This window comes from Callionymus lyra, chromosome 7 (genome assembly GCF_982586985.1).
Source record: "Callionymus lyra chromosome 7, fCalLyr1.hap1.1, whole genome shotgun sequence".
NCBI lineage: Eukaryota > Metazoa > Chordata > Actinopteri > Syngnathiformes > Callionymidae > Callionymus > Callionymus lyra.
The window spans coordinates 4,405,464-4,423,829 of NC_141824.1; the positions used below are offsets into that span (position 1 = coordinate 4,405,464).

At 35.5% G+C, this 18,366-nt stretch overlaps 1 protein-coding gene across 2 annotated transcripts; it reads right to left on the reverse strand.

Moving 5' to 3' along the window:
• Positions 1–49: 49 nt before the first annotated feature.
• Positions 50–18,028, reverse strand: tbrg1 (transforming growth factor beta regulator 1). 2 transcript variants are annotated; one of them, XM_087795892.1, is made up of 15 exons: positions 17,783–18,028; positions 17,576–17,708; positions 16,565–16,622; positions 16,376–16,458; positions 13,213–13,249; positions 12,961–13,023; positions 12,353–12,583; positions 12,219–12,289; positions 11,928–12,163; positions 10,813–10,949; positions 2,810–2,956; positions 2,655–2,752; positions 431–541; positions 188–359; positions 50–79 (listed from the first exon to the last, which is right to left on the reverse strand). In XM_087795892.1, exons 2-14 carry the CDS (start codon positions 17,692–17,694, stop codon positions 203–205), a joined length of 1,548 nt encoding a protein of 515 aa, XP_087652018.1. In that variant the 5' UTR covers positions 17,695–17,708; positions 17,783–18,028; the 3' UTR covers positions 50–79; positions 188–202. The 2 variants fall into 2 exon arrangements, with proteins under 2 accessions (XP_087652018.1, XP_087652017.1); XM_087795891.1 differs by having other exon boundaries at positions 50–359.
• Positions 18,029–18,366: the final 338 nt, after the last annotated feature.

Sequence of the window (18,366 nt, forward strand, 5' to 3'; positions counted from 1 at the left end):
ACGCGAGTTAAATATTTGATTTGGTGAAGAAATTCACATTTGAAGTTAAGAAAATGGATATTTTTTTATTCAAGCTTTCCTGTAAAGAAAAACAAAGAAGTGTTTAGTGACTCATTCGTCACTTGATCCGAAGCCCAGACGTCATGGCGTCACCTGTAGAACGAGTTTCTGCTGCGGTGATGTTTACCTGAACAAGTTTGACTCATGGACTGGGATGACACGGCTCGGTCTTCGGCTTCTCGTCCGAGCTGCGGTGTCTCTGGTACGCCTCGAAGTTCACCGAGGCGTCGTCCTCCGACAGGCTGTGGGTCACGTGACCGTCTCCGGGCCGACACACCTCGAAGCGGATCCACCTGTAGCTGTTTTCCAAAAGACAGAAGTCGTCGGTGAAAGACGATAAAAGCCACGAGCGGATGGAAAGACGCTTTACTTGCTACACTTCCTGGCTCCGGGGCAGCTCTGGATGAGGTTCTGGATGGTGGGATGGGAGAACCCAAAGAAGTCGGCGCCTGAAGGCACCACTGGTGCCACCGCCTTAGGACTGGAGGGTTAAAGAGGAAATGAAGAATTAAAACACATTTTATAAGAAATACCAAAGTTGAATTGAATAGTCACGAGTAGACTAAATTCTAAAAAACATAATTATTCAGTACTTTTTTAAGACACACAAAGACGCTTTACATTAAGAAGAACAAACATGGCCGCAATTTTGAAACAGAAGGACAGGAAAGACATGTGTGATCTCATAATCAATTGATCTCAAGATCAATATATATCACATTGATCATAATGTGACTTTAATCTCGTCATAAATGCAAATACGTGCCTTTGATCTCATAATCAATGTGATATACGCAACATGAATTTTTGAATTATCAAATTTTAAAACTGAAAATTACGTTGTTCATTTGCACATTTTCAAACAATCAATTCAATTCAATTATTCAGTAAAAAAATTATAATTTTAATTAAATACAATATTTGTAATGTTAAATTCAAGCCCTTAATATTGTGATGGGACTACATCAGGGTTGGTCAGAGAGAGAGTAAGTGCTTTTTAAGACCAGGGTCACAAAGCACTTAAACAATCAAAAAATACACAATAAAAGATATACTTAAAAGACCAAGATAACACTGAGACAAACACAGGAGTCTCAGAAAATCAGGGAAAAGCACGAATAAAAGTGTCTTCAGCTGTTTCTCGAAGGAGTCAGTAGATCATCAAACACAGATGTTTCTTGAAGGAGTCAGTAGATCATCAAACACAGATGTTTCTTGAAGGAGTCTGTAGATCATCAAACACAGATGTTTCTTGAAGGAGTCAGTAGATCATCAAACAGAGATGTTTCTTGAAGGAGTCAGTAGATCATCAAACACAGATGTTTCTTGAAGGAGTCAGTAGATCATCAAACACAGATGTTTCTTGAAGGAGTCAGTAGATCATCAAACACAGATGTTTCTTGAAGGAGTCAGTAGATCATCAAACACAGATGTTTCTTGAAGGAGTCAGTAGATCATCAAACACAGATGTTTCTTGAAGGAGTCAGTAGATCATCAAACACAGATGTTTCTTGAAGGAGTCAGTAGATCATCAAACACAGATGTTTCTTGAAGGAGTCAGTAGATCATCAAACACAGATGTTTCTTGAAGGTGTCAGTAGATCATCAAACACAGATGTTTCTTGAAGGAGTCAGTAGATCATCAAACACAGATGTTTCTTGAAGGAGTCAGTAGATCATCAAACACAGATGTTTCTTGAAGGAGTCAGTAGATCATCAAACACAGATGTTTCTTGAAGGAGTCAGTAGATCATCAAACACAGATGTTTCTTAAAGGAGTCCGTAGATCATCAAACACAGAGATCGTACCAAAGCTTAGCTCAGGAACCATCAGTAGATTCTGATCCACAGACCTCAGATTGGGTGTAAGTCTGGATCAGATCACTGATGGAAGGTCTGACCATGAATAGATCTATTTCCCGCCAAGGGGGTCGTCCTTTCTGGCCAAATGGTCCTTTCAAGTTCCCTGTGTCTCGATCCCCTATTGAGAGACTTCGTAATTTGTTTTCTTGTAATCGAATCAAATGTTCTTGGGTGGGGGTTTCCGTCTCTTAACCCCCCTTTCCCGGGTGTGTCTTGCTTCGTTCTTTGATCTATGATTTAAGGTGTGACTTGCATATAAACAGATGTTTTAATTAACCGGTGTCGTATCTAATTCTGATCCAAGCTTGCCTCAAACCAGTTTGAGTCAGTCTGGAGTGGAATGTTGGTTGTGAACGTGTAGTCAAACGTTTAAGCTCTTAGATCAAGCGAGTAATTTATACTTAATATTTTGATAATCTTTTAGCATTAATTTAAGTATGGCGTATACGTATAGTGTATAATAATTTTAATCTAACAACAGCCACGCTCTCAACTAAAGAGCAGAGCTTAAGGAACAAAGCAGATTTTCGTCGCTTCTCACGGCTGTCAAAGACTGGCTTTTACACCAGCAGTCCTGCTCGCACTAATAGTACTGACACTACTGACAGGTATCTGGCATTTTTTGTACATTATTGTGTTTTTAGCTTTATTTGTGTGTGTTGTGTTATGTATGTACGACTTCGATCTTGTAACAGGACACGGACTGAACAGGTTTCTAGTCCTGACGTTACCTGACCGATGCGATGGCCTTCAGCAGGTTGGCGTGGCAGGTGAGCGCCGCAGACGCCACGATGGCGTTCTGAGGGTCGTCCTCGGGCACGATCTCGAACTGTGGACGCAAGAGAGTGAATATTTCACAACCTATCGTTTCCAACGGTTACAGCACCTGCGGACCGGCGCCGCCATCTTTGATCTGGCAGGTGTAGAGACACTGCTGATCCGGGCTCTTCATGCTGGCGAACACGCGTGTGCTGCAGAAGCCCGCGGGGTAGATGGCGCACTCGTCGTTGAACAGGCTTCTGTCCGTGATGATCTGGAATAAAGTGGAAATATTTCAACATGAGATTTTGATGATATATACTCAGATTTACCCACATATATGTAAGTAATCATGTTTATCAAATGTTAACAATAATACCTTTTCTATTAGAACAAATATTGAATATGACACGCGAGTCTCCGAAACTCTTTCTTAGTCAAAACTGAAACGCTGGTGATTGCTCCTGATGATAAGGTTCCAGGGTTGAGTCAGGACTTGGGTGACTTAGGTCAGTCTGTCAAACTGAGCCTGAGAGACCTGGGTGTTGTATTTGATAAAGACATGTCTCTTGTTCAACACTGAAGAAAACTGACCAGAAACTGTTTCAACTGAGAAAAATCTATAAACTCAGGAAAATGTTGTCACAACATGATCTGGATCTTATAATCCATGCGTTTGTTTCTTCTCGTTTGTGTCAAAACCCTGCAGCCAGAATTCTGAGCGGCTATAGTAGGAGAACTCACATTTCTCTGATCCTTAAATCAGTTTCTTTCAGGATCATTTTAAAATTCTGGTTCTTACTTTCAGATCAATTCATGGTCAGACCTTCCATCAGTGATCTGATCCAGACTTACACCCCAGCTCGGGCTCTGAGGTCTGTGGATCAGAATCTACTGATGGTTCCTGAACTTCCGGACCAGAGGAGATAAATCTTTCCAGATTGTTGCTCCTAAGCTTTGGAACCATCTCTGTGTTTGATGATCTACTGACTCCTTCAAGAAACATCTGTGTTTGATGATCTACTGACTCCTTCAAGAAACATCTGTGTTTGATGATCTACTGACTCCTTCAAGAAACATCTGTGTTTGATGATCTACTGACTCCTTCAAGAAACATCTCTGTGTTTGATGATCTACTGACTCCTTCAAGAAACATCTGTGTTTGATGATCTACTGACTCCTTCAGGAAACATCTGTGTTTGATGATCTACTGACTCCTTCAAGAAACATCTGTGTTTGATGATCTACTGACTCCTTCAAGAAACATCTGTGTTTGATGATCTACTGACTCCTTCAAGAAACATCTCTGTGTTTGATGATCTACTGACTCCTTCAAGAAACATCTGTGTTTGATGATCTACTGACTCCTTCAAGAAACATCTCTGTGTTTGATGATCTACTGACTCCTTCAAGAAACATCTGTGTTTGATGATCTACTGACTCCTTCAAGAAACATCTGTGTTTGATGATCTACTGACTCCTTCAAGAAACATCTGTGTTTGATGATCTACTGACTCCTTCAAGAAACATCTCTGTGTTTGATGATCTACTGACTCCTTCAAGAAACATCTGTGTTTGATGATCTACTGACTCCTTCAAGAAACATCTCTGTGTTTGATGATCTACTGACTCCTTCAAGAAACATCTGTGTTTGATGATCTACTGACGCTTTTCCTTGATTCTCTGAGACTCCTGTGTTTGTCTCAGTGTTATTTTGACTGTTTAAGTATATTTTATTGAATATTGTTTTATTTGTTTAAGTGCTTTGTGACCCTGGTCTAGAAAAGCGCTCTACAAATATAACTTACTTACTTACAAAATACTAACTTTGTTTTAGTTAAAGGTCAGATAAAGTTCTTATCCAGCTTTGGTGTGATGGTCATAAGGGGCCATGGAGGCAAATGAAAGAAAGAAAGTCTGGAGGTTCTGGGACACTCTCTGGAAGGATCTAGTGGGTGCACCAGGATCTTGAGTGTGGACCGAGCACTCAGACTTTGGCATTTTTAAAAATAATAATATTGTTTCTACATTTCTGAATAACCTGCATTTTTGTTAACTGTGTATCTTGGTTTATGTGATTGTACTCAAGATTTTTACATTTTTTAATAATCATTTTACCTTAAATAAATGTATTGTTTTCATTTTTTAATTCACTCTTCTTTGGATCAAACGAATGTGCAGAACTCAAGAGAGAAGCAGAAGACTGACTTCTTCATTAGATTTATGATTGACAGGCAGCTGCTTGTCAATCAACAAAGGCTTGAATTACTGCCAAATTACTGCCAGTGTTGACAATAAAAGCCTTACGTTGATGATTCCCAGCAGTTAATGAAAGGGTTTGGTCTTCAGTCAACGAGCCGGTTCTATAGAATGTTTTTAAAGATCTCAACAATACTTTAATATCCATCTGAACAACGCCTTTCATTTACTGAATGTGTTTAAGAGTTATGACGATGGCAGAGAGTGTTCAACACTTTTTCTGAACAATATTTTAACACATTTATATATATAGAGATATATATATATATATAGAGATATATATAAAGTATATACACATTGTTATCAAGGTGTTTATTTAGTGCTGATACAGAAGTTTGAGATAATATTTTGTCATTTTCATTTAAAAAAATAAATAAACATAAGGATGTCAGTTTTTTCATAAAATAAAGAATCACAGACATTTCAGAATTTTTCATGAAGAAACTGTATATGACGATAGCAAACTTTAAATGAAAAAATTAAATGAAGAATGTGGAACTTTTTCATGAAAAAAATATCAGAGGGTTTGTCAGGCTTCTCTTGAAAAGATCAAAGTAAGAATATCAAACCTTGAACTTCATGAAAAATTTTACAAGAAGGGTGTCAGACCTTTTCATGAGGAAATTATATACGAGGATATCGAACTATATCTCCATCTGTAAACACTAGGCTGAAGAAAATCATGGAAAGATGTGTTTTTCATGAAGAAAACCCCAGAAGGATGTAAGTAAATAAGTTATTTAAATACTTTTTTATTAAAAAAAGCCCTAAAAGAAGGATGTCAGACTTCTCTTGAAAAGATAAACATAAGGATATCAAACCTTAAACTTTTAACAAAAAAGGATGTCAGACTTTTTTTATAAAGAAAAGGATACTTAAGGACATCAAACTTTTCATGAAACATTTCACAGAAATATGTCAATCTTTCATGAATTTTTAATGAAAACATGTCAGACTTTTCATGTGAAAAGAAACTGAATTAACGTCGGACTTTTCGTGAAAATAAAAAAAACTATATTAAAAAAGTCTGACTTTTTCATGAAAAAAACCCCCTAAAATAATCATAGGCATGTCCTACATTTTCATAAAGAAATGATATATGAGGACATCAAACTTTTCATGAAAGATTTCACAGAAATATGTACATTTTTCATGAAAAATAAAGATGCAAGACTTTTAATGAAAACATGGCGGAAAAAAACCCTGAATAATGACGTCGGACTTTTCGTGAAAAGATAAAAAAAACAGTATCAAAAAACTTTTTCCTAAGAAACAATTAAGCGAAGGATGTCAAACTTTTCATGAAAAATGAACAACAAGGATTTGAGACTTTTCATGAAAAAATTAACAACAAGGATGTCAGACTTTTCATGAAAAAATTAACAACAAGGATGTCAGACTTTTCATGAAAAAAGTAACAACAAGGATGTCAGACTTTTCATGAAACAATTAACAACAAGGATGTCAGAATTTTCATGAAAAAATTAACAACAAGGATGTCAGACTTTTCATGAAAAAATTAACAACAAGGATGTCAGACTTTTCATGAAAACATTAACAACAAGGATGTCAGACTTTTCATGAAAAAATTAACAACAAGGATTTGAGACTTTTCATGAAAAAAATAACAAGGATGTCAGACTTTTCATGAAAAAATTAACAACAAGGATGTCAGACTTTTCATGAAAAAATTAACAACAAGGATGTCAGACTTTTCATGAAAAAATTAACAACAAGGATGTCAGACTTTTCATGAAGGAATTAACAACAAGGATGTCAGAATTTTCATGAAAAAATTAACAACAAGGATGTCAGACTTTTCATGAAAAAATTAACAACAAGGATTTGAGACTTTTCATGAAAAAATTAACAACAAGGATGTCAGACTTTTCATGAAAAAATTAACAACAAGGATGTCAGACTTTTCATGAAAAAATTAACAAGGATGTCAGACTTTTCATGAAAAAATTAACAACAAGGATGTCAGACTTTTCATGAAAAAATTAACAAGGATTTGAGACTTTTCATGAAAAAATTAACAACAAGGATGTCAGACTTTTCATGAAAAAATTAACAACAAGGATGTCAGACTTTTCATGAAAGAATTAACAACAAGGATGTCAGACTTTTCATGAAAAAATGAACAACAAGGATGTCAGACTTTTCATGAAAAAATTAACAACAAGGATGTCAGACTTTTCATGAAAAAATTAACAACAAGGATGTCAGACTTTTCATGAAAAAATGAACAACAAGGATGTCAGACTTTTCATGAAAGAATTAACAACAAGGATGTCAGAATTTTCATGAAAAAATTAACAACAAGGATTTGAGACTTTTCATGAAAAAATTAACAACAAGGATGTCAGACTTTTCATAAAAAATTAACAACAAGGATGTCAGACTTTTCATGAAAAAATTAACAACAAGGATGTCAGACTTTTCATGAAAAAATTAACAACAAGGATGTCAGACTTTTCATGAAAAAAATAACAAGGATGTCAGACTTTTCATGAAAAAATTAACAACAAGGATGTCAGACTTTTCATGAAAGAATTAACAACAAGGATGTCAGAATTTTCATGAAAAAATTAACAACAAGGATTTGAGACTTTTCATGAAAAAATTAACAACAAGGATGTCAGACTTTTCATGAAAAAATTAACAACAAGGATGTCAGACTTTTCATGAAAAAATTAACAACAAGGATGTCAGACTTTTCATGAAAAAAGTAACAACAAGGATGTCAGACTTTTCATGAAAAAATTAACAACAAGGATGTCAGACTTTTCATGAAAAAATTAACAACAAGGATTTGAGACTTTTCATGAAAAAATTAACAACAAGGATGTCAGACTTTTCATGAAAAAATTAACAACAAGGATGTCAGACTTTTCATGAAAGAATTAACAACAAGGATGTCAGACTTTTCATGAAAAAATTAACAACAAGGATGTCAGACTTTTCATGAAAAAATTAACAACAAGGATGTCAGACTTTTCATGAAAAAATTAACAACAAGGATGTCAGACTTTTCATGAAAGAATTAACAACAAGGATGTCAGAATTTTCATGAAAAAATTAACAACAAGGATGTCAGACTTTTCATGAAAGAATTAATAACAAAGATTTGAGACTTTTCATGAAAAAATTAACAACAAGGATGTCAGACTTTTCATGAAAAAATGAACAACAAGGATGTCAGACTTTTCATGAAAAAATTAACAACAAGGATGTCAGACTTTTCATGAAAAAATTAACAACAAGGATGTCAGACTTTTCATGAAAAAATTAACAACAAGGATGTCAGACTTTTCATGAAAAAATTAACAACAAGGATTTGAGACTTTTCATGAAAAAATTAACAACAAGGATGTCAGACTTTTCATGAAAAAATTAACAACAAGGATGTCAGACTTTTCATGAAAAAATGAACAACAAGGATGTCAGACTTTTCATGAAAAAATTAACAACAAGGATGTCAGACTTTTCATGAAAAAATTAACAACAAGGATGTCAGACTTTTCATGAAAAAAATAACAACAAGGATGTCAGACTTTTCATGAAAAAATTAACAACAAGGATGTCAGACTTTTCATGAAAAAATTAACAACAAGGATGTCAGACTTTTCATGAAAAAATTAACAACAAGGATGTCAGACTTTTCATGAAAGAATTAACAACAAGGATGTCAGAATTTTCATGAAAAAATTAACAACAAGGATTTGAGACTTTTCATGAAAAAATTAACAACAAGGATGTCAGACTTTTCATGAAAAGATTAACAACAAGGATGTCAGACTTTTCATGAAAAAATTAACAACAAGGATGTCAGACTTTTCATGAAAGAATTAACAACAAGGATGTCAGAATTTTCATGAAAAAATTAACAACAAGGATGTCAGACTTTTCATGAAAGAATTAACAAGGATTTGAGACTTTTCATGAAAAAATTAACAACTAGGATGTCAGACTTTTCATGAAAAAATTAACAACAAGGATGTCAGACTTTTCATGAAAAAATTAACAACAAGGATGTCAGACTTTTCATGAAAAAATTAACAACAAGGATTTGAGACTTTTCATGAAAAAATTAACAACAAGGATGTCAGACTTTTCATGAAAAAATTAACAACAAGGATGTCAGACTTTTCATGAAGAATTAACAACAAGGATGTCAGAATTTTCATGAAAAAATTAACAACAAGGATTTGAGACTTTTCATGAAAAAATTAACAACAAGGATGTCAGACTTTTCATGAAAAAATTAACAACAAGGATGTCAGACTTTTCATGAAAAAATTAACAACAAGGATGTCAGACTTTTCATGAAAGAATTAACAACAAGGATGTCAGAATTTTCATGAAAAAATTAACAACAAGGATGTCAGACTTTTCATGAAAGAATTAACAACAAGGATTTGAGACTTTTCATGAAAAAATTAACAACAAGGATGTCAGACTTTTCATGAAAAAATTAACAACAAGGATGTCAGACTTTTCATGAAAAAATTAACAACAAGGATTTGAGACTTTTCATGAAAAAATTAACAACAAGGATGTCAGACTTTTCATGAAAAAATTAACAACAAGGATGTCAGACTTTTCATGAAAAAATTAACAACAAGGATGTCAGACTTTTCATGAAAAAATTAACAACAAGGATGTCAGACTTTTCATGAAAAAATTAACAACAAGGATTTGAGACTTTTCATGAAAAAATTAACAACAAGGATGTCAGACTTTTCATGAATAAATTAACAACAAGGATGTCAGACTTTTCATGAAGAATTAACAACAAGGATGTCAGAATTTTCATGAAAAAATTAACAACAAGGATTTGAGACTTTTCATGAAAGAATTAACAACAAGGATGTCAGACTTTTCATGAAAAAATTAACAACAAGGATGTCAGACTTTTCATGAAAAAATTAACAACAAGGATGTCAGACTTTTCATGAAAAAATTAACAACAAGGATTTGAGACTTTTCATGAAAAAATTAGCAACAAGGATGTCAGACTTTTCATGAAAAAATTAACAACAAGGATGTCAGACTTTTCATGAAAAAATTAACAACAAGGATTTGAGACTTTTCATGAAAAAATTAACAACAAGGATGTCAGACTTTTCATGAAAAAATTAACAACAAGGATGTCAGACTTTTCATGAAAAAATTAACAACAAGGATTTGAGACTTTTCATGAAAAAATTAACAAGGATTTGAGACTTTTCATGAAAAAATTAACAACAAGGATGTCAGACTTTTCATAAAAAATTAACAACAAGGATGTCAGACTTTTCATGAAAAAATTAACAACAAGGATGTCAGACTTTTCATGAAAAAATTAACAACAAGGATGTCAGACTTTTCATGAAAAAATTAACAACAAGGATGTCAGACTTTTCATGAAAAAATTAACAACAAGGATGTCAGACTTTTCATGAAAAAATTAACAACAAGGATGTCAGACTTTTCATGAAAAAATTAACAACAAGGATTTCAGACTTTTCATGAAAAAATTAACAACAAGGATGTCAGACTTTTCATGAAAAAATTAACAACAAGGATGTCAGACTTTTCATGAAAAAATTAACAACAAGGATGTCAGACTTTTCATGAAAAAATTAACAACAAGGATTTCAGACTTTTCATGAAAAAATTAACAACAAGGATGTCAGACTTTTCATGAAAAAATTAACAACAAGGATGTCAGACTTTTCATGAAAAAGGAGGACTTTTCCAGAAATGAAAAGAGAAGTTTGGAAGAATCAATGGCTTGTGTCATTAAAGAAAAACTAATTCAAATCACTATCAAATATCGACCGACATAAGACGCGTGACGACGGCGAACGCCCGTGAGAAACTGACCTCGCCCAGACTGTAGACGGTCAAACCTCCCAGGACGATGGGAAACACCGGGCGGCCCGACGAGTCCAGAGGGATGGGCTGCACCAGCTTCCGTGACCCGTCGGCCACTTTCCTTTTCTTGGATAATTTCTTTTGAACTGAAGAGAAAAAAAGACGTTTAAAACACTGAGATTAAAAAATATCTTCATTGACACTTCAGTTAGTGAATCTACTGACAAATGATTCTTATTCAAAGGTGCGTCTTATCTTATCTCAAATCAGGCGTCCAAAAAAATAAAGAGGCCCCTCGAGGTGTCAGTAGAAGCAGAATATAATCTGATCCATCCACATTTTTCAATTTCTATTCCCTTGTCATTCTTCTACCGTCACAGCAGGAGGCCGTTCACACCGAGTCTGGTTCTGCTTGAGGTTTCTGCCTGTTAGTAATGTTGTTTTTCTCGCCACTGTCGCTCGTTGTGATTCACTGGGACATATTTCTCTCTTTTTTGTAATAAAGTATCCTGTTTATTAAACTGTAAAGTGTGGTGAGATCATTTTATTAGGGTTTGATACTTTATTTAAGGTTTTTATTGAGGTTGTTCAGTAAACCAGTTAATTTTAATCTTACCTTTAATTCTAATATATATATATATAATATTACATTTATAATATTACAAAACAATTTTTCTTTTTAAAAAATGCCGACTGTACTTTGTCCAAGACTATCCACAAAAATCCGAAACAACATTAAAATTTGCGGGAAAAGTGAAAGAGAAATTTAATCCCAAACCCTGACATCGATAAAACAAACAAACAAAAACAATTAAAACGTTTTTATTATCTATGTAGTTTGATTTTCAACGAAAGAAAATTCTCAAATCAATTATTAACCGTAACTTTAATTTCAATCAAATGATTGAGATATGAAGTGACATATTGTGATGTTTGTCAGGTTTTCTCGACGACTTTCATTCCGACACCACTTGAATGTTGGAACCAACAATCCTATTGGAAACCACCAGCCAATCGAAAGAGAGGGTCAAACACAAGCTTCTTGTAGGAGGTTCTGCGCTCTGACAGTGCTTTTCTTTATAAGCTGTTAATGATAACAAAATGAATGTGAATGAAACACTTACGCTCCTCTTTCCCGTTCTCTCTTCCTCGCTCTTTTCTTTCCTTCTTGGGTTTTTTAAGAGTTCCCTCGTCTCCGGTTGACATGACCGCAGGAAGGTTAAGTGTGCCGCTACCAGGGGGGGCGCCGACCTGCACCGACGTCGAGGAAGCCGTCGGTACCGACGGGAGGCACGCTGGCGTTTGTAAAATGTCCCCCTCTGACAAAGACTGGTACTGCAGCAGGGACTTGAGGAGGAACCTTGAAGATTTAAGGTCAACATTGAATCATTTTACATGCGACACCCGTCACTCACTTGCGTTCCTCTCTGGCTCGCACGGACTTCTCCTCTAAATATGCCACTTCGTCGCACAGAGACGCGTTTTCCTGTTTGTCACCATAAAAGTCAGTGTTTTTTTCATCAGGTCTGGTCGTGAACGGGGAACTTACGAAGATCATGTCTCGCGCGGCTCGGCGCAATCGGAGATACTTCTGACGATATCGTTCGTTCTGGTTTTTCCGCAGACCTCTCTTGGACTTGCTCTTGTGCTCGGAGGAGGAGGAGGAGGACGGGAAGGACGCCGCCGAGGCTCCCGACACCGAGCTGGAGTTTGTCTGCACGGAGCCGAGGAAGGACTGAGCGGTGAAGACCTGGAGACCCTGCTGCCGCTCCTTATCCGTCTGACAGGGGGAAACACTGGTGAACATCTTCCATGGTTTCCTGGTGTTTTGTGACGTGGATGGATGATAACAGAACAAAGTAACGGATGACTCATCATGAAAAAATAAATGGATATGGTTGGACGACGTTTGTTAAGGTCCACTCTTCGTTGACCGTGGGATGGAAAGATTACACATTTCTGTCCCTTCAGAACTTTTCTAAATGCTGGTGAAAAAAAGCTATTCAAGGCACTTTGCCAGATGTATTAAAATTCAACAATGAGCCACGTTATCAGATATCATGTTCTCGTCCCTTAAACGGTGTCATCTCATCCGCCAGGTTATAAATCCCGAGGCCACGAGGACCTCAAGTGAACCAGATCCCTCAGAAAACTCACCAGCAAAGCAAAGACTCCATTTCTCTGCTCAATCCTCTTGAACCTCCTGCTGCCTTTTTGTGTCTGAAAACAAACGTAGGACCGATCGTTCAAGGTCAATCGCGCCTGGAACACGATCTTTACACAAGCTTTTCTCTCTAGAGTTCCTTCGTATTCAGTGAGAACACAAGAAGAGGGTGGGATGGAAACATGAGAAATAAAAAAAAGGTAACAAGGAAAAAGGTGAAACGAGACCTCGAACGCCGTCCTTACCTCTCTGTACATCACGGCCTCAAGACTGGACTTAGCACTTGAAAGGGGAGAGAAGAAGGTGTTTTATCAGAGGAATAATGAAGTCTATCCTTTTGTTTTAGATCAACGGAGAAAAAATAGGTTTTACAGATAAATAATATGATTCTAGGTTTCAGGTGTGTTTGACGACAGATTGAAAATGAAAGTCAATTAATGACATCATTGGGTCTCAATAAATCTGCAGCAAATTGTTTTACATTCCCTTTGCAGATTCTTCACTAATAACAATATTAATAATAATAATAATAATAATAATAATAATAATACATGTGTTTAAAATAAACCTCCAGCCGCTAGATGGCAGCAATCGTTACGTTCTTTGCAGCAACTAAAAATCCAGCGGGTCTGAGTAATGACTGAGTATTAGAGGATACAGTGAGTACAGCAGCTTTTAAAGCTGATGTTTGGACATATTTTGTTTTGAAAACAAATGAAAGCTGTTACGACTTCGTCAAGAGTCATGTGGTCTGTAAATACTACAACACCAGAGTCAAGTACTGGACAATACTACACATATATATACTTGTTACTACACTATCACAACACCAGAGTCAAGTACTGGACAATACTACACATAAATCCTTGTAACTACAATACCACAACACCAGAGTCAAGTACTGGACAATACTACACATATATACTTGTTACTACACAAGCACAACACCAGAGTCAAGTACTGGACAATACTACGTATATATACTTGTTACTACACTGTCACAACACCAGAGTCAAGTACTGGACAATACTACACATATATAAGTGTTACTACACTATCACAACACCAGAGTCAAGTACTGGACAATACTACACATATATAAGTGTTACTACACAAGCACAACACCAGAGTCAAGTACTGGACAATACTACATATATATACTTGTTACTACACTATCACAACACCAGAGTCAAGTACTGGACAATACTACACATATATAATTGTTACTACACTATCACAACACCAGAGTCAAGTACTGGACAATACTACACATATATACTTGTTACTACACAAGCACAACACCAGAGTCAAGTACTGGACAATACTACATATATATACTTGTTACTACACTATCACAACACCAGAGTCAAGTACTGGACAATACTACACATATATCCTTGTTACTACACAAGCACAACACCAGAGTCAAGTACTGGACAATACTACACATATATACTTGTTACTACACTATCACAACACCAGAGTCAAGTACTGGACAATACTACACATATATACTTGTTACTACACTATCACAACACCAGAGTCAAGTACTGGACAATACTACACATATATCCTTGTTACTACACAAGCACAACACCAGAGTCAAGTACTGGACAATACTACACATATATCCTTGTTACTACACAAGCACAACACCAGAGTCAAGTACTGGACAATACTACACATATATCCTTGTTACTACACAAGCACAACACCAGAGTCAAGTACTGGACAATACTACACATATATACTTGTTACTACACTATCACAACACCAGAGTCAAGTACTGGACAATACTACACATATATCCTTGTTACTACACAAGCACAACACCAGAGTCAAGTACTGGACAATACTACACATATATACTTGTTACTACACTATCACAACACCAGAGTCAAGTACTGGACAATACTACACATATATACTTGTTACTACACTATCACAACACCAGAGTCAAGTACTGGACAATACTACACATATATCCTTGTTACTACACTATCACAACACCAGAGTCAAGTACTGAACAATACTACACATATATACTTGTTACTACACTATCACAACACCAGAGTCAAGTACTGGACAATACTACACATATATCCTTGTTACTACACAAGCACAACACCAGAGTCAAGTACTGGACAATACTACACATATATCCTTGTTACTACACAAGCACAACACCAGAGTCAAGTACTGGACAATACTACACATATATCCTTGTTACTACACAAGCACAACACCAGAGTCAAGTACTGGACAATACTACACATATATCCTTGTTACTACATAAGCACAACACCAGAGTCAAGTACTGGACAATACTACACATATATACTTGTTACTACACTATCACAACACCAGATTCAAGTACTGGACAATACTACACATATATACTTGTTACTACACTATCACAACACCAGATTCAAGTACTGGACAATACTACACATATATACTTGTTACTACACTATCACAACACCAGAGTCAAGTACTGGACAATACTACACATATATCCTTGTTACTACACAAGCACAACACCAGAGTTAAGTACTGGACAATACTACACATATATACTTGTTACTACACTATCACAACACCAGAGTCAAGTACTGGACAATACTACACATATATACTTGTTACTACACTATCACAACACCAGAGTCAAGTACTGGACAATACTACACATATATCCTTGTTACTACACTATCACAACACCAGAGTCAAGTACTCCACAATACTACACATATATCCTTGTTACTACACAAGCACAACACCAGAGTCAAGTACTGGACAATACTACACATATATCCTTGTTACTACACAAGCACAACACCAGAGTCAAGTACTGGACAATACTACACATATATACTTGTTACTACACTATCGCAACACCAGAGTCAAGTACTCGACAATAATACAAATATATTGTTGTTTCTACAGTATCGCAGTATATCGTATCATTTACCTGTATTACATTGTATAAAAATATTCTTGCCAATATATTTGTGTAATACATGAATTAATGAAAATATTTTTTACAAAAAAAGAAAGTTGTAGACTTTAAGAAATTGAATCATTTTGACTTGACTTGATCATGAAAGTCTGAGGTTTTGTTCTTCTGTCAACTAGGTCTGTGGTCCCGACTCCCCAACCCCCGGTCTGGGAGACATTTGTTACAGAAGACGCACAGAAAGAAAAAACAATTGATATAATTTCTGTTCTATTGATTATTACGTGTTTTTTTTTCTCTGTAACAGAAACATTCGCCTGTAATTAAACACATCGAGATCCTTGTTTTTGTGAAGTTCACTTAAAAAACTACACCTTACGGATGATCTAGTTCAAATTTCCAATAATTAAAACCTGGAATATTGATAACTTGTATAGTATACGAAAGTGATTTACTTCGACTGCACGAGTCCTCTATCGATGATTCTCTGTTTGATCTCCTTAATGTGCATGGGATGACCAGCTTCTTCCAAAACGATCTGCATCAACGCAAGAAGTAGAAAATGAGAGGAAAAGCAACGATAAAAAAAATGGTCATTACTAGTTGTGTAACTATATTTTGGGCAGCAAAAGATTAGAAAATACCTGAGCAGCATCAAGCCAGGTGAGTGTTGGCTTCTCGGTCATTTCACTGGACTGTTCACTGAACATCAAGGAGAAGTTACATCAATATTCTTGTACGAAGAAACTGCAAGTTTATCCAAAAGGTCAATAACCAGAGTCTTTATCTATGAAAGAGTCAAAGTCATGTGTTCAAACTGGTTAAAAAGAGCAGGACCATCGACAGTGACAGAAAGGTCAAAGTCCGGGGTCACAAAAACGTCGACCAGCGCGTGCACTTTTCTCCTGAAAGTTGAAGAATATTAATATCAACTCCAAGTTCGCTAAAAATCCTCATGTAGATCCAATCAAATGTGATTGATCTGTTGTTATTGGTCCATTTGTCTGTCAGGGTTTGCAGCTAAATTGTTGTCACTTCAATCACAGATTCTTCACACAAAGTCATGGTATCAACCGTCATATGGACATTTCTATTTTTGACTATTAATATGAGGGAATTACTCCTGAAATCTACGACTGAAATCCCAACTCCTAGTCGACAGGAGGGCGAGTAGTAAAAGAGTGACGTTTGATTTTGGGTGAACTATCACTTTGACAGCACTGTGGTCATCGTTTGCTTCTTAAATGAATGTTTGTGTCGTTGTCCTCGGTCAGCCATGTTGTGTACCATTATATTATATTATGTATACATATGTGTATATACATATACATATACATTATGTTTACCTCTTATCATTACTTCACCCTCAGTCAATAGTGTGCATTTATAGATATTTAAATAAAGAAATAGATGGAAATAGATGTTTAAATAAAAACAATAACAATATTTGGACCTTGCTACGGAATAATTTACATATCATACGTCATAAATAAAAAAAGTTCACATAAAACCGAACATTTTTCATCTTGAATCTTCTTTGTCTAAATGTTTAGACAGTTTACACTCTTTTTTGCTGCCTATTAACGACAGGTTTCAACCACACACGTCGTTTTAAATATTCCAAAGCAGAAAATAATCGTATTTAATCCACAAACCTTTCCAGTGTCTCCGCATGTCCAGCCAAACTAGCGATACTGTCCAGAGCAGGAAACAGAGAGTAGCTTCCAGAACCATCTCCTTCCATCTCTGTGTCGAAACTGTTCAGAGACTCCATCGTAGGATATCAATCTAAACATGTTGCACACGTGTGTGTTAATCCAACATGTAAGTAAAAACGTCATGAAGAATAAAAGAACACATACTTAGCTGCAGGAGGAACACTTTGCTGTTTGTTTTGGAAGCGGAACCTTTGTTTTGAGAACGTAACTTGTCTCACAATCGAATTGTTTACCGACAAGACGCTTGTTTGTTTGTTTTTTTCAACAACGTTTCGACGTATCAATTTGATTCGTGAGTTGCAAGACAAGGTATTTTTTAAATACTATATAGTGAAACCAATACAAAGCTGTCGCAATATTTCGATGCCTTGTGTTTAGCCGGACGTAACTGTCGACGAGCATTCACACCGGATATCCGGTTAATGCTCGTCCGTCGATTATGAATAAACGTTAAACTATTATATGTAATTCGTAATATTACACTCGTTTTTAATTGTTTAATACAAACGGTGAAAATACGACGTATCTCGTAATACATGCATTTTATAAGACCTTAATCTCATAATAAAAAAAGTGGCCCTAAAACTCCTCGTTATATTAAAGTATATTTTATGTACATATTTATTTATTTCATTTTAAAATATATCAAAATATATTTAAAATATATCATATACTATTTAAAAAATTGTATATATTTATAATTTGGGCATTGAATAAACACCACTGAA

Bases quoted from the DNA above. Each gene is read 5' to 3' on its own strand.
- tbrg1 (XM_087795892.1), bottom strand. From the start codon at position 17,694: ATGGAGTCTCTGAACAGTTTCGACACAGAGATGGAAGGAGATGGTTCT. The intron at 16,459-16,564 runs GTATTTTCTAAT...GCGTTGATGCAG, and splicing joins CCTGGCTTGATGCTGCTCAG to ATCGTTTTGGAAGAAGCTGG. The intron at 2,957-10,812 runs GTCAGTTTCTCA...ACTTTATTCCAG, and splicing joins CCGTCTACAGTCTGGGCGAG to ATCATCACGGACAGAAGCCT.